The sequence below is a fragment of the Pungitius pungitius genome, chromosome 8 (genome assembly GCF_949316345.1).
Source record: "Pungitius pungitius chromosome 8, fPunPun2.1, whole genome shotgun sequence".
Taxonomy (NCBI): domain Eukaryota; kingdom Metazoa; phylum Chordata; class Actinopteri; order Perciformes; family Gasterosteidae; genus Pungitius; species Pungitius pungitius.
The window spans coordinates 13,050,478-13,065,979 of NC_084907.1; the positions used below are offsets into that span (position 1 = coordinate 13,050,478).

A 15,502-nucleotide genomic window follows, 5' to 3' on the forward strand; every position below is an offset into this window, starting at 1 on the left:
GCAGCTTCATGTATAGAGCTGAAACCCAGTCATTTAAAATACAAAAGAAAAACACTAATAAAATAAACTTCCGGCATTTGTGTAACAACAGACACAGCAAAAGAACCCAATATAGTCACAATAAACACAAGTTAATACATGTTACATGCCTCTGGAGGCTCGAGTTGTCGCAAGGGTCAAAAGTTTAATGCAAGGGTTTGAACGCAGGCAAATTTAGTTTGTTGGAAATTTGAATCTTTATCTCTTGTCTTTGGTTTACACCTTGTTTTTCAAAATGCAATCCCTGAGTTTTCTGATCCCGTTTTTCCGCCTTCCATGGCCTTCTATGGCCCTTCCATCGACTTCTATGGCCTTCTATGGCCCTTCTATAGCCCTTCCGTGGCCTTCTATGGCCCTTCCATGGCCTTCCATGGCCTTCTATGGCCCTTCTATGGCCTTCTATGGCCTTCCATGGCCTTCTATGGCCTTTGATCAACTGTAGTAGTCAGAAAGAAGAGCTTAAAACTCTGGGGTCATTATAATCACGCCTACGAAGGCTGACAAAGGCAGAGGAGGGAAACCTTTGAAATGTCCTTTGAGCATCACGTATGAACTCGTCTCACAAGCTGTGGGAGGCATTGCAGCCAATTTGAGGCCAAGTCAATCAGCACAGTAGCACAGGGAGTGCAGGGCAGCTGTTGACAATGTCCCCAGAGGACATGCTCCTTTCATTAACTTCCCAACCAATTGTACTCCAGCAAGTTCTGCTCCTTTGTGTGTGTGTGTGTGCACGTGTGAGTTCTCATTAAAGCCAAAGGATTCCCTGACAACGGGGCCTATTAAAGACTCCCAACATCCAGAAAAGCTGCCTCAGCCCATTGTCAGAAGACACGAGGGGGACCATAATGTCAACTCACATTATAAACACCAGGAAAGGCCTTTTTAAAGAAAGCAAGTAGACATTTGTTAGATTATTCGATTCGACTCGCCTGAAATTAACCTTAAATCTAAAAAATGCTGTTAAAAATCCCATCATTTTTAGCCAGACTGAGCGTAAAATACAGCTTATTATCACCACTCTAGGATGGGGCCACATTATGCAACTCATTCACCAAATCCTTAAAAAGGCACTCATTTATTCAGGTAATAATTAAAGGCCCAGCGAAATGAAACAATTGGTGGGTGCAATGGTTTCATGACTTATGCTCATTTGAGAATATTCCGCCATTGGGTTGTGCTTTAATCCTCTGGTTACAAAAAATAAATCAGATTGAGGTCTACGGCTTACTTGATTTATTACCTCACTAAACATTGTGAACAGGAGTACGTTGTGTCAAGCGCTTAAATCAATTATTCTTCACTCAGCAAGGTATTCATGTGATAAGTGATCGTCTCATTTAGACTGAAATAGACATTAGAGCATTTTAATATTCGTAACGTGTCCTGAGGTGTAGAACGTGATGACCAGAGCCCCCCCGGCCACCTCGTTTTATTCTGTTCATCTGCAGCTTTATATTCCAGTGCTGGAGAACATGACCTTCAAGTAGCCTTGACTTATATATGGGTCAACTCTTTAATAACAACTTCATAAAGCTGCTGTTTAATGATTTTACACCAGTGGCCAGATTTTTCTGACAATGAATCATCCATCCAACAGTCTTTGAAGGCGCCCCCCTGGGCGGGGGGGGGGGGGGGGGGGGTGGGGGGTGCTGGAGTCAATCCCAAACAATGATGATGACTACCCAAAAATCGAGATGGCAAAAGCAAATACACTGAACATATGGCTTGAAAAAAAGTGGTCTACAAACGTATGGGTAACATCACGGTGCCCATGCTCACTTTGTACATGCAGACTGGCATCCTCCTTGAAACATGTGTCTCTTTTTAGTATCAGTAGACTTGTCCATAACTGTTGCTCCAAAGATCGTTGGATGAATTGCCCTGTGTACAGAGTCTCTGCCCCCATTGGGTAAATTATTGAGTGGTTCCTCATAATGTCAATTACTTCACTTGAGACCTGCAAATAGTTGTATACACACGTTTATGGGTTCAAGCAGATTAATTTGAACAGCTGAGGTTTTTCCCATGATAAATTTGTACATTTTCACGCAATACGAAAAAATGATTATTGCCCGAGGGAAATCCTTGGCCACTTGCGTGCAGCCTGGAAATGCCGGCTGACAGTATGACCTCCTGCACATCTGTCTCAGCTGGCCACCAGAGAATAAACCGCTGCATACGAATTACACCAAGTCATAGAAAGGTTAGTCATGGAGACACACTTTACATAACTCTCAGTGTCTGCCTGAAGATAGATACAAAGAATGACGTTAAAAAAGGAGGATGTTTTGTTCTCCTCTCTGGAGGAGAACCATCTGACTGGAGACACCAGAGTTCTTCACTCTTCAGGTCCTTACGGCTTCCCACAGGAAGCTTGGTTTGCCCGTATGGGTTGTAAATAAGTTCCCCTGGCGATGTGTTTTATCTTGAGAAAGGGATTGTAAAAGGAGGTTGCCTTTGAGGGACACTTGGGTACAGCCTTTTGTGAGGATACCATATTGTATCCACTTTATTGCAATTTAAAATGCTTCATTAAATCTATTCTGGATTTCTCTCTCATTTTCATTGTGGATCACAAGAAGACGTCCCGCCACCTGCAGGCCGCATGTAGCAGCTGCAGTTGAATGGATCCACTAATGCATGCTACCACATAACCACCACTATAACATAAAAAAACTAAAGAAAGATCACCTTTATGGTTCAGACCAGGTGGAGAAACCAGACGGTTCCCGGTGACGTAGTAGCACCGGGCGGCCTGTGGAGGGCGCGCGCCTGTGATCAAACCACCGGAAGTTACTGCTTCTGGGTTTGAGGGGATTTCTGACGCCGTGTAAATAAGAGGAGGGCACTTTGGAGATGAGCGTGGATTTGAGCAACGGCATCGAGAATGTTCCGGTTTTAATTACGCCGAATTCCGCCGTAATGACTTTTCCTGAATTCCAGGTAACGTTTCCCAGCATGTCCCTGTCCCTCTGGCGGGACATCTGGGCCACGATGTCCACGGCAATAGAGACAGTACCAGTAATGTGATTGGTTCTTGAAGTCACGTGACTCAGCGTAAAGCTGGTCAGTCAGTTCCGGAGCGGGAGATGTGTGTGTAGGATATTCTACTGCGGTCACGTGGGCCGCATTTCAAAATGAAACGCACCTCTATTTAAGACGTTACGGTAAATGGGCTCTAAAAAGGCACTGATCGTTGTCTCTGAATCTAAAAATGGTAACACTCTCCTTTTACCGTAATATTTAATGGGAGTAAACGTGGCCATAGAGGAGGTCCTCTAGAAAGATGTGAAACTAGAATGCCACCTTTTTTGGATCTAGTTCAAAGATTGTGAAATGACAAATATCATGTCATTTGTAATGACTTTTCCTGCAATTCTCTCAAAACCCGTGCAGTAACATGTCATGTGCATTTAATTCAAAGAATCGTGAACACACTCATGTTTGCAATCTCCTGCTTAGGTTTTGTGCAGAACACAAACACACCAAACCCTGCAGGTAACTGATCAGATGCAACGCACAGTTCTACCAGCAGGTGTCACCAAATGTTCACAGATCAATCCTCTGAGTGATGTTCTGGTTATGGCTGTAGAATGTAATGCAACCACATTTCTAGGAAATAACTCATTTGCATGTTATTCATCTTCATTGCAGAATGTGGTGTAACTATTATGTGTGGTAATGTGGTTGTTAAATTCATCAATTATCAAAACAGCTGCTGCCTGAATCTTCTGACCAGTTGTCTTTGTGTGTTATTTACAGCTGTGAAGTTAACCCTCCACTGCTCTTCTTCAGTATTCCCCAGATAACATTCAAGGCCCCGGGTGCACCACTGACCCCAGTGAGGTCACCCTTCCCGGCTGCTCCTGCCGCTTCGCCTCCTGCCGCCCCGAGAACTGCTCCTGCCTGCGGGCGTACGGCGTCGCCTACGACGGGGCGGGCGCCCTGCTGGCCCGCGGCCCGGCGGCCTCCGGCTACTGCTCCCCGGTGTTTGAGTGCAACGCCCTGTGCGCCTGCAGCGACGCCTGCTCCAGCCGGGTGGTGCAGGGAGGGCTGCGGCTGCGGCTGGAGGTCTACGCCACAGAGGGCAAGGGGTGGGGAGTGCGGACGCTGGAGGCGATCCCACGGGGGACGTTCGTGTGCGAGTACGCCGGAGAGGTGATCGGTCCGGAGGAGGCCCGGCGCAGGCAGGTCGCCCAGAGGCCCGGGGACAACAACTACATCATCGCGGTGAGGGAGCACGCGGGCGAAGGCTCCGTTACCGAGACGTTCGTGGACCCCGCCGCCGCGGGGAACGCCGGCCGCTTCCTCAACCACTCCTGCCGGCCCAACTTGTTCATGCAGCCGGTCCGCGTGCACTCGCTGGTTCCCCGGCTGGCGCTGTTCGCCGGGCGGGACGTCGCCGCCCGAGAGGAGCTGACCTTTGACTACGGCGGGCGATACGGCAGCCAGCTCCCGGCGGCCACACAGAGGGGCGGCGACCCGCAGGCCGCTGGGACGGAGCGGCTCCAGAGGAAGGCGTGCCACTGCGGGGCCAACAACTGCGTTCGCTTCCTTCCGCTGGATTTATCCGTTATCGATGCTAATTAGCTTTTTGAATAAATGTATCTTTACTTAGTTCTGTTATTTCTTGGTTAGTACAGAGAGTCATTGGAATAAGTGCCGGAGGCGTCATGTCTGCGTGTCACCGCTTCCTGTTTGGTCACCTGCAGCGCCCCTCACGCAATGAAAACCAAAACATGGTTTTATTAAGAGTAAACTTCTCGATAAATGTTCTCCACCAGGAGATGTTTGCTCTGCACCAAGAGGTCTCTGCCCGGTCGACTGTCTCTTCCTGGAGGTTTAAAGTCCTTTACTTCCGCCACACGTGAGGCATCATTTTCTGTGACAGAGATTGCAGGACTTTTATTTTATAGGTGTTTATAGGCTACAGAATCCATTCCTACACCTTCTGCACTGCTTTTTACCAAAACGTGTCACCAAAATGCTCCAGTAAAGAAATAAATAACTTGATTCTGTTTTGATCCACTTGATGTTTCTCTTCAATCCAGGCAGCCTCTCTTTGGAGGTATTCTCGGCTTCTCGGTGCACTCAAACCTCAAGAGAGGTGGGACCAATTTAAAAGGGCCAGAGGGTATTTTTTAATATAGAAACCGACTTTTATCTCCTTGTCAAAGGAGGGGCCAAGGTGTCCCACTTCAGCATGATGATTGTGAAACCAGCTCAATCTGCCCTGCTTCTAGTCTAGACCTGCTTTCATCTTATTAATATCCACTTCTGGGTTAATGAGGATGGAGACCGTGTGTCAGCCACAAATGGGACCAGCGGGGCCGTTTCAATGATGGGGGGGGGGTGGAAGCCCACAGGAGACTACTGGCAATCTTCTAGTTTGGAGGGGACCGGCTTCGTGGTCCACACTACGAGGGGTTACCTTAGATCTTTGAGTCAGATGGCCCTGGGATCGCCATGGCAACCGGCTACGTGTACAGGAAGAGATTCGTTGTTTAGGCGGTGCAACAAAGGCTGCTTTCCAGGACAGTAACCTAGCAACCAACTGTTTAATCACTCAACGTGAACATCAACACGTCAAAGATGCCTCGCGGGGCCCAAACGCTGCGTTGAGCATTTCGGACAATCGTTCCTGTGGTGGTTTCAAATGTTTGGGGAAACAGACGCAGAAGTGTCGCTACGTTGCGCTTCGTGCGAGATGTTTGTCTTCTCACCGGTAAACGGACCTCGTTGAGTCAGAACTCCGTGAGGAGCGTGTTTGTACTTTACTGCCAGAGGTTTTATTCCACTTGCTCTTGGATGGGAAGATTTGATTGACAGCCAGCGTATCTTTAGCGTATTAAAGCCTGGACCCTTCTAGCCAGGCCCAGTCCAAGGTGACGGCATCTGTGAAGTGCACTGACTGACTCCTTACATGTAACATGTTACATCTAATAAGACGTGTGCCTTAATGCATTGCTAAGTGAAAGGTGAAAGCACAAAGATCCACTTGGATGAGCAGCCACGCATCACATCGATGAAGGTGACACTGTTTCGGAAAATAGGGCACCTCTCTGATGAGGGAGCAGATGTCCTTGAAAAAACGTCTGCTGGCATTTTGATGTCCAATTTAAAAACAAAAAAAGTACTTTGTTGTAAATGTATGAAATGTCTGTTTCTGTTGTTCTGGAGACTAAACGGCTCGTATTGAATTAGTTGTCGTTCAGTAGCCACAAAGGACTTAAAGTGCCACTTCCCTCACCAACATGAACTGTCCCAACAGACTTTGTAATGGAGGACGTTGTATTTTGCAGACGTCAGATAGATGTCGATGTTCCTTTGCTTTTGTCTTTTTTCCTCCCCTCGCAGATGCTAAGCTACATTTGTCCCAGGACACCTGCAGCGTCTCAGCAGGACGTCCTGCAGCCCTCGAAGCTCTCACCACTGATCAGACAAAAACACACTATTCATGGATATCCTGACCACACCTGCGCTACGTTAGAAGCAGTTTGGGGTATTTGTGGTCTGCTTGTAAGTGCCATGATGGTAAATAACTTGTTTCCATTATAAGCAAACGTCCATCTTTGTGTCCCATGGCTGTTACAATCTCTGCTCAAAGGATCCTGCTGAGTCTTCATGCTGGATGGAGCATTGAAAGGCACTGGATGTAATGGTGGGAGATGCTCACTTTGCATGGCAGGCTCAAACCTTCTGACAAGCTAACCTTCTAAGCTGTGACAACCCTGTTACCACGTCACCTGTGCACCATCCTGTGCACGCTGAGTTTTTATTCTGGAAATATGTCACATGACACTGGTTTGAAATCAGCGACAGGATATTTAATGTTTGCAAACAGGAGACAGAGTTGACACAATATACAAGTTATGACTCCAAGGTCTTCTTTCTGGAGTCACCATATATACTTGAGATGTGGATCATAAACATGGGGGGGTCAGACCATCATGTGTCCTCCTTGACACCCTCATCTCAGCTGACGTGTCATCAAGATCGAACATATTCTATTAGTACGTTTATGTGAATTATATTAGCTCCGTCAGAACAATGATGCCTATTGTGTTTTTTCACCTTTTATGTGTCCTATTTGACGGTTATGGGCAGAAGCTCATTTGAATAAGCAGATGGGCAGCAGTGAAGTGAGAGTGAGGCGAGGAGTCTTCCACTTTCTGATCCTAATAGATTACCTGCAGCTCAAGCAGCTTACGGAGCAAGTTGTGCAGGTGACGTCTGATCACCGCCTGCCAGGATGTTGCACTCCTTCAGCAGGATTAACTCAAACAGGAAAACAACCCCCCCCCCCCCCCCGGCTCCCATTTGTGTATGGTGTGGCATATTGATTATGCCGTAACCAAGGCGATGGGCCGGAGTGATCCTCGTATCTGATGAAGAGGGCACTAGTCTGTTGTTGCGTTTGGACAGTAACATGAAGAAATATCCCTTTAACGCTGTTATCACGAATAAACCTCTTCCTCCAGAGTGGATTACCACACGGTCCAATTTGAACTTGTGTTTCCTACACTGGCAACACGCGTTACCACATAAGCACAAGGCCTAATTAGAAAATACTGCAGCCGGTCTAATCACACCATTTCCATTGGGAACATGCAGGCCATTACACCAGCATAATTGTCTTCTATTTTTAGCCAGGTGGATTTCCACCTAATGCGAGGGTGCTGTTTCTAATACATGTTGAAAACTGGGGGGAATAAGAAGTCTTGGTTGTTGTCTGTGGGCTGCAGTGTGAGGAAGTGAACCGCCCCGAGGTGATGTGTACATCACAGGCTTTTGTTAGAGGACGTGCCGTTCCAGTTGTCACAGCTCTAATAAAACAGCCTCAATAATCAAATGGAACAGTCTGTGCGGAACATGAGTGGAAAGACATTTGACATTTATCTTAATAAGCCCTCATCTGTAACGCTCGTCCCCGGCGGTTCGATGTCCCAGATGCAGGGCAGCCGGCTGAGGGACGCCATGTTGTTTGTAGAGCTACACAGACCTCCACCTCGCCTTGATATTCCTGCTGAAAAAGAAAGTCGGGAGGGGCTTTGTTCCCGATATGCTCCTGACATTTCTGATGAATGGCGCGATTAGAAGGCCCACACAGAGGACTGTCGCAGCCTCAGAGGAGGATACCAGGGACCATTGTGCCCACTCAAGTGGCGCTGTGGGAAGGCCTGGATCTGCATCACCAACACATGCCCAGTGTGACGAATCCCGCAGTCTGTGCACCCACAGACGCCTCAGCGCCTCCTCAGGACCCTCAAAGGAGGCTTTTGATGTCATGGAGTTTGTTGGGGAAAGCCTTCTGAAATAATATAATAAGAATGACCCCCAAAGCTGTAACATACAAACACAGCCCCACTCTGGTTTTGTGTTTGCATTCAGCGCTTTGGTTTTGTTGCTCCGTGCTTGAGCGGTCGGCCATCCGTCTGTATCCATGACAACCGAGTACTTTGGGATCTGCATTCAACTGTTAAATTCATCCATATCCTGGAAATGCTTCCACTTTTGTAGGTTTGGTGATTTTGTGACGGCTGCTCTGAGACAAAGAGCTTTTCCCTCATCCTTCCTTTCACATAATGACTCAACAACGGGAATAACTGTAGTCTATTTTTTACTTAAAGGGAACTGAATGTTCTTTTGACATAATGTTTTGTATAATTTATTACAATTTGTTAAAACCTTAAAAGGCTGGCAGTACAGAGATTGGAGATACGTATATTTTTTTCACCATTTTATCATATGAGAGGCGGGAATGTAGCACTTTAAACTGTACATTTTTGAGCGGGTGGGGGCTCAGACCATAAAACAGAGCAATTCATTTACATCTCAAAGCCCTCGCTGTGCCGATGAGAAGCAGATGTGGAATGTGGAAACAGAGGAGCAGCACTTTTATGGTAATGAAAACTTGTTTGGCCCCACTTACTCCATCTATTGTGTAGCTCAGAGAGCAAATGAGCAGCTCATCAATGGATTGGGTTAAAGCCTTTGGGGATGAAAGGGCTCTTTCTCTTTGTATAACACTTTCTCATTGAGGTTGCAATTTGGAATGATGAGGTGTCATCAAGTTTTTACACATCTTTCAAACGCAAGTGCAGCCTTTCAATGAGAAACTGGAGGAGGGTCTTTTCATTTCTGTAGAAGAATTACAAAAGGACACTTTATCTTATGCACAAGTTATTTATGAGTTCAGCATTGCACGGTGATAATTGTGAATATTTTAGTACGAGACCGTGTTCCATTTCTAGCTGAAAAAGTCACAGTGGGATTTTACTGGGTCAACTGGAAATAAACCAGATCACTCAAAGTTGTGAGCTTTCTAAAGCTTATGTTTCAAACTTGACAACACGGTGACCCATTAGACACACACACACACACACACGAAGTCAACTGAACAAAGGCATGAAACCTGACAATGTGACCTTCGGTCCAGTCACTGTTTGGGACAGGAGACGGCTTCTTCCACACTTTGGGTGGTTTGTGCTCCCGGTTTGGACATTAAATAATGGGAAATAATGGGTTTTGATCATTGAGGGACATCTTCACGACAGTCCTCGAGGTGCTGTGGACATGATAGGCTTCAAACAGGGCCACGAGCCGACAGCACCACTGACTGCTGTGGACCTACGTGCGCTATCCTCCGACATGGTCACCACATTGAAATGATGTTTGGCACAGATGATGTTTACCATCTCAGTTTGTTTGTTTACCAAAGGGTTTGAACAGATGATGACATCTAGAGGAAAAGATCTGCCTTAGAAGTCACAGCGTAAAAGGACCCGGTTGTAGGGAGCTACCTTACACAGTGTGGCTCACGTTCTCGGGAGCTTAAATACAGGGCATCCATGTATCTGTCTATATCGGTAGACCATATATCGGTAATGACTCCTTACTGCTATTCATATTTCATATTACAATGTGTGATCTGCCGGTAATCAATAAAGACTAATTGAATGGAATGGAATCACTTTCTCTCACAACATTTTCCCTGGTACTGAATAAAATGAATATTTTTAGTCCAGTTGGAGCATCAGAAACGAAGCGCGTGTGACGGGAGTTAAAACTCCCCCCACAAAACTCCATTACCCGGAGAGCACTGGTGCAGTATAAATAGTAGGGAAAGGGGCGTGTCCACAGTGACATGTGGAGGTGGTGAGGACGGTGCTGTCAGAGACACCGCCGCTCACCGGGAGCTTCACCACTATGGACTTAACCCAGGATAGCGCCGTGGAACTTATCCCGTGCTGACCCACTTCCTCACGCGCCCTGCTCCCTCCATCGTGGACGTCTCCTCCCACTGCGGCCAGGTAGAGTCCTCCAGCCGGCGCGCGCCTGTCAGGGAAGGAGCCCCGCGCACACCTGCGGCTCGTGTCTTTCCATTTGGTTCAGCTGGCTGAAAACTCGTGCGCGTTTGCGTGCATGCATGCGTGCGTGTGTGTGTGTGGGTGCGCGTGTCCCGTCTGGAAGCTCCGGAGGCAGTTCAAGGAGCTTCGCGTCACGTCACACGTCGTGCCGGTAGCTTTGTGGCGCAGTTTGGGTAAATATCTGCGTAAATGTGACCTTCATCGTCACGCCGACCATTCGAGCCGCGCATGCAGCGCCAGGTGTGCCATTGTGTTCCTCCTCTGCAGGTACAAAGCGTTTGTTGCTGCAGTGCTGCCTAATTGTGAGCTACAGGTAGAGTTACATTAAGTTTAACATGAGGAAGTTTGTTCTTGTTGTCTCCAGCTGGACACTGGCTGGAGACAGGTGACCTACATTTAAGATGTTCATGCAGCTAACAATAGCCCAGATCAACTTCAGCCTAGTGTTCTTGGCAGGTCTAATAGTTTCCAATCCACACACGATGTGTCCAACTTGAATAAACCATGTACAATATGTGGTGGAGTTGATCTTCGGCATGTGGGCTGTGCTTTGAAGCACCAGGAGCCGAACACACACAGGCCACATGCACACTCATTAGCTGTAGAGCTCATGTTATCTAGCAGAAACAAGGTGATGATGGGACGTATGAGGGGGGGGGGCTTACAAATTAATTTCAAGTTAAGCAGCAATGAACGACTGTGTGTGCAGGAAGATGGAGGTGAACTCCTCGTCACTTCATGAGCTGGGTGTAATGTGGGATTGGCTGGAGCTCTGCTCTTTGTGGTGACTGCTCTCAAGAACATTTTTGGTCTCAATCTTCTGCAGGTGAAATCAACCTCGAGGAGCCATGTCGGACAAGATGTCCAGTTTCCTCCATATAGGGGACGTTTGCTCCCTGTATGCAGAGGGCTCCACCAACGGATTTATCAGCACTTTAGGGTAAGTCCACCTGTCTTTTGTCCTCACGTCCTTTCCCCTGCAGCAGGAGTCCAGGTGAGCTTGAACTGGCCCCTGAGCACACAAGGGAGATTGGCCTGATGCGATGTGACTGTCCTGGGAGACAGGATGCTGTGCAGATTGCAAAACCCTTTTTTGGATGGCGTACAATATAATACAAAGATTGTTTTAGTTAAAATTTGCTTTGCTGTAGCTTTTGCCGTGTATTGCATGAGTAAGAAGCTCACAGTAACATTGGCGAATGAGCTGCTCCACATACGTACACCACCAGTTTGGACACATTTTATCATTCAATCCAGTGAGAAGTAGCAGTGTCTTGTCATCCCATGTGGGATGGGGTCAGATGCCATGAAACCAAAGTAGAAAATAACTCAAGCGCTACAGAAGAATAAATAGACGCTTTCACAGCTGAACCTTAAATGTATTTAGTTTTTTTGACTTTAGAGTTGATAAACCTCCCATATTGGTACTTCCTGCTTGTGGCAGGCTGATGGATAGGAGGGAACGTTCCCATTGATCTGCTGGTTTTGTCTTCATCTTTAACATGGAGCAGAATATGGAGTCGCCCTAGAAACGAGGTTATCTCATTTGTAAAGAGGCGGATCCTTTTTTTCCACTTCCTCCATGCTCTGCTCTCGGTTGGTAGTGCGGCCTCAAATGATGGCTACTGGCTTCTTAATCCAATTTGTTTATCAAATTGACCATTTAGCTCTGTTATAACCCCCCCCCCCCCACTACCACCACCTCGCACACCCCTGCTGTGAGCTTAGAGGACGCGGCTATAAATAGCAACGTTGCATTAGGTGTTGCACATTGAATGAGACCCGCTGAGGGACTGCTGCAGCCACCTGGACCACTGCTGGCTCAGAGGGGACGCCCCCCCCTCCTGATGCTGTATCCCAGAATGCAAGGCGAGCTTTCTTCTTGACCTTGGATGCAGATGAGCCTTTAAACTTGTGTTCTTTTCGGTGTGATATCAGGGTTCGTACAGAGCATCTCTCAGGCCAGGTGCTCTCTCTTCTCCATCTGCAGTGCAGAGTGTGCTGCATGAGCTGCATGAGCTATAAAAAGATGGAAGTGACTGGACTGCCTACGCAATAGTGTTACATGTGCTGCTCTACTATCCACTGATATTCCCACGGGCTTCCCCAGAATTCCTTAGTATGATGGAGCTAATTATTACGTTGCATCAAGAAGTAGAAGTAGATTATGATGCATTCTTTGGGTTGAGGTACTGTGTATTAGCAATCCTACACAATAGGTACCACAATGGAGGGTACCGTACTACGTGCAAAGCCATGTTGAAAATAATAACAAACATAACAGGAATATCAATCCTCATTATCTCCGTCCCTAATTTAAGGCTTATAAGAACTTGTGGTACATTGCAACGGCACAGATTTTAAATGTGAGCTTTTCTTTACACTGAACTAAGAAAGGCTTAACTCTTTTTAAACTCCTTTAAAAAAAATGGAGGAAAACAAATGAACTCAAACCATCTTCCCGTTAGTGAGGCAAAGTTAAATCTGCAAACGACCGAATTGGCCCTAAATCGTCGAGCAGGTCTTGGATGTCTTTTCCGGTCGGTCTTCAAGATGCTGAAGAAGGTGTCTGAGGGACTAAAGGCTCTGTAGGTCTTCCACTGGTGAATAGAATAACACCGGAGAACATCTGTAACATGAATTTGTCCCTTTTTTAAATTAGTGAACTTGCCAGCTTCCCTGTGTCTCTGATTGTTATGCTTTGGGGTCACTCTGTGCTAATAATGAGGGGTCATTCCTCCAGAAATGCAGCACTTCCTGTGTGCAGAGGAACTTTCTGACATTTTGAATTACTTGGCGTTGTACTGTTAATGGTGGCTTTGTTGCATCTAATGATCCTGTCATGTTAATGACAGCGACCATGTTATATGATGTGTGGGTACGAAGGGATTTCAATGGGATGACTTGTTGTCCTCATGTGGTTCCAGGCTGGTGGATGACCGCTGTGTGGTACAACCAGACACCGGGGACCTCAACAACCCCCCCAAGAAATTCAGAGGTAAGGCCTCGTATCTCACTGTATAATATTCAAATTCTGACTTCCATGTCAAGGTTAGCATTTCTGGCAGTTTCTGTATTTTGTGTAACATATTTTGTTTGTGGTTGTTATCCGTTTCTCAGAGATGTATCTTACAACCTTTTAAGTGTCTTACTATATGATTCCCAACCATTTTGGCCATTGCTGTCTGTCAATAAGAAACACTAGATTAGATCTCGTCTGTTAGGGGGATAATTGTCTTTTAGGTCATTGGGGACATTGTGTTGCAGGAGTGTATATTCATTAATAAGTGTCTCCATATATTGATTTCTGGTGGTGTTACTAAAAAGGGATTTGGCTGAAATCCCCTTTCAGTCCATACATCCTAAGGTGCTTCACTGCGTCACTTTAGAGTTGTATTTGCTATTCTATTGGTAGAGCCTTTTCCTCCACATGTGCTCACTCTGGAAGAAGAGGCGTAAGCAAACATGAGACGGGATGGACGCACACAATTGTCTCCCTGTCATCAATCAGCGCAGAGACGGACGTCCAAGTGGCGGCTAATCAATTAGCCATTAAGTGTTTGACAGGGTCTTCCACTTCCTTCAAATCTATTTGTGGTGTTGGCAGGTTTCCGAAGGACGTCTCTGATCAGTTAAGAGTGAATTCTTCCGTCCACATTGATCCAGGTCAATCGACCTTTTGTAGACTTGGTGACCTCTGCAGGAGATTATTAAATACATCATCGTTAGTGGTTTGAGCGCACGGTATCCTCTGATATCCTTTTACCACAGCATGGATTCATAAATGCATCTGCACATACTTTCAGATCATCAAGGTCATTTTGCTTTTATAAAATCAGTGGTCTCATGTCGGTCAGAACCTGAAAAAAATCTCTGAATCGAAATTCAAAATCCACAGCCGTCCACATTGAACCGATCCCCAAATGGACCGGGTGTGTGTGTATGTGGGGGTATTTTTGGATTGAATTTGGAAGATTCTGTTTGCTTGTCCAGGCCCAAATAAAAGCCCATGTCCACCTCGTTCAGGGCGGAATGCCGGGCGCTGCAGAGCTCAGTATCAGGGCCTGTCTTCCCATCTCAACGTCTAATAACAGGCTGTAACGTTTGCTATTTTTCAAAAAATACCACATCTTTGTTCTGTTGTTGTTTGAAAAGCTTCTCTTGTTTGTTTAGGTTTTAAATGCATAAATGAACCACAAACATTTATTTATTGCATTTGACTTTGTCAGAAATTTCTTTCAACAAAAATGAAACAATTTTTTTTTCTTCTCTAAATTATAAAATGCTCTTTGTGAAATTCTGACCTTTGTTGTAAAGGTCGGTTTGGACCCAGCTATAATAATTCGAGCCAAAACTCATGTGAGCTTTGGGCGGTTCTCACGTGACCTCGTTATCCAATTAACCTGCGCACCAACTAACCCACAAAAGACCTGACAATGTTTTCATAGAAGCCCAACGAGGGAACCAAGAGATGAGAAACAAACACAAAGCTGTATTTCACAGCTGATTTAAGAGAGTCGACTATTGAAGTTGAGTCGCGCTTTGCTCCACCTCGACCAAAACAGTCGCCATGGTGGGGTCAGAAGGTCACAAGGTCGCCCTGTCCCTGAGTATTCCCTGCCTTAATTGTGTATTTTACTAACTAAAAGGATCACAATTTAAAGGCTGAACAATGCTGGAGACTCTCCTTAGCATACACAATGTCAGATGGCAAAGTATCCCGTGTGATCATCTCTTTATGAATATCCCATGCATGACCAAATGGTACCTAAACATGGCTGAGGGAGGAAGATGGCGAGCTTGATGGAAGGAAATACAAGTCAGTGATTCTACAGAATAAAAGTCCAGAATTAATAGTGATGCTGTTTTTATTGGATTCCATCACATTCAGCTTTGTTTTTGAACACACTTTCCAACATTTTGGGCTCTAATGCAGAGTGCATCCTCTCTGTGCTTTGCTGGTGATTCATCAGAGCACCTGTTGTGTTGATTGTTCGTGTGATTTTACGGTTGCAGCGACTGAGCTGCATGGCTGTTCACTGAATTAGGATTAGTACGCATCAGCACAGTGTGCCCTGCTGCAGCTTGGTCGG

The 15,502-nt window shown here is 46.2% G+C and overlaps 2 protein-coding genes across 10 annotated transcripts in view; both read left to right on the forward strand.

Annotated features, from left to right (window-relative positions):
* Window positions 1-2,801: 2,801 nt before the first annotated feature.
* Window positions 2,802-5,435, forward strand: setmar (SET domain and mariner transposase fusion gene). 2 transcript variants are annotated; one of them, XM_037489682.2, is made up of 3 exons: window positions 2,802-2,982; window positions 3,502-3,537; window positions 3,835-5,435. In XM_037489682.2, exons 1-3 carry the CDS (start codon window positions 2,896-2,898, stop codon window positions 4,627-4,629), a joined length of 918 nt encoding a protein of 305 aa, XP_037345579.2. In that variant the 5' UTR covers window positions 2,802-2,895; the 3' UTR covers window positions 4,630-5,435. The 2 variants fall into 2 exon arrangements, with proteins under 2 accessions (XP_037345579.2, XP_037345580.2); XM_037489683.2 differs by lacking the exon at window positions 3,502-3,537 and having other exon boundaries at window positions 2,803-2,982; window positions 3,835-5,156.
* Window positions 5,436-10,171: 4,736 nt separating this feature from the next.
* itpr1b (inositol 1,4,5-trisphosphate receptor, type 1b) overlaps window positions 10,172-15,502 on the forward strand; it is a 57,077-nt gene continuing 51,746 nt past the window's right edge. For all 8 annotated transcript variants that reach the window (XM_037489890.2, XM_062563830.1, XM_037489894.2 and 5 more), the window contains exons 1-3: window positions 10,172-10,352; window positions 11,236-11,349; window positions 13,337-13,407. In XM_037489890.2, the coding sequence (XP_037345787.2) occupies window positions 11,258-11,349; window positions 13,337-13,407 (163 nt within the window). In that variant the 5' untranslated portion in view covers window positions 10,172-10,352; window positions 11,236-11,257. The remainder of the gene's footprint in view (window positions 10,353-11,235; window positions 11,350-13,336; window positions 13,408-15,502) is intronic.

Coding starts and splice junctions, on each gene's coding strand:
- setmar (XM_037489682.2), top strand. CDS start 2,896: ATGAGCGTGGATTTGAGCAACGGCATCGAGAATGTTCCGGTTTTAATT. Junction 2,983..3,501: donor TGACTTTTCCTGAATTCCAG/GTAACGTTTCCC, acceptor TCTCCTGCTTAG/GTTTTGTGCAGAACACAAAC. Junction 3,538..3,834: donor AAACACACCAAACCCTGCAG/GTAACTGATCAG, acceptor GCTCTTCTTCAG/TATTCCCCAGATAACATTCA.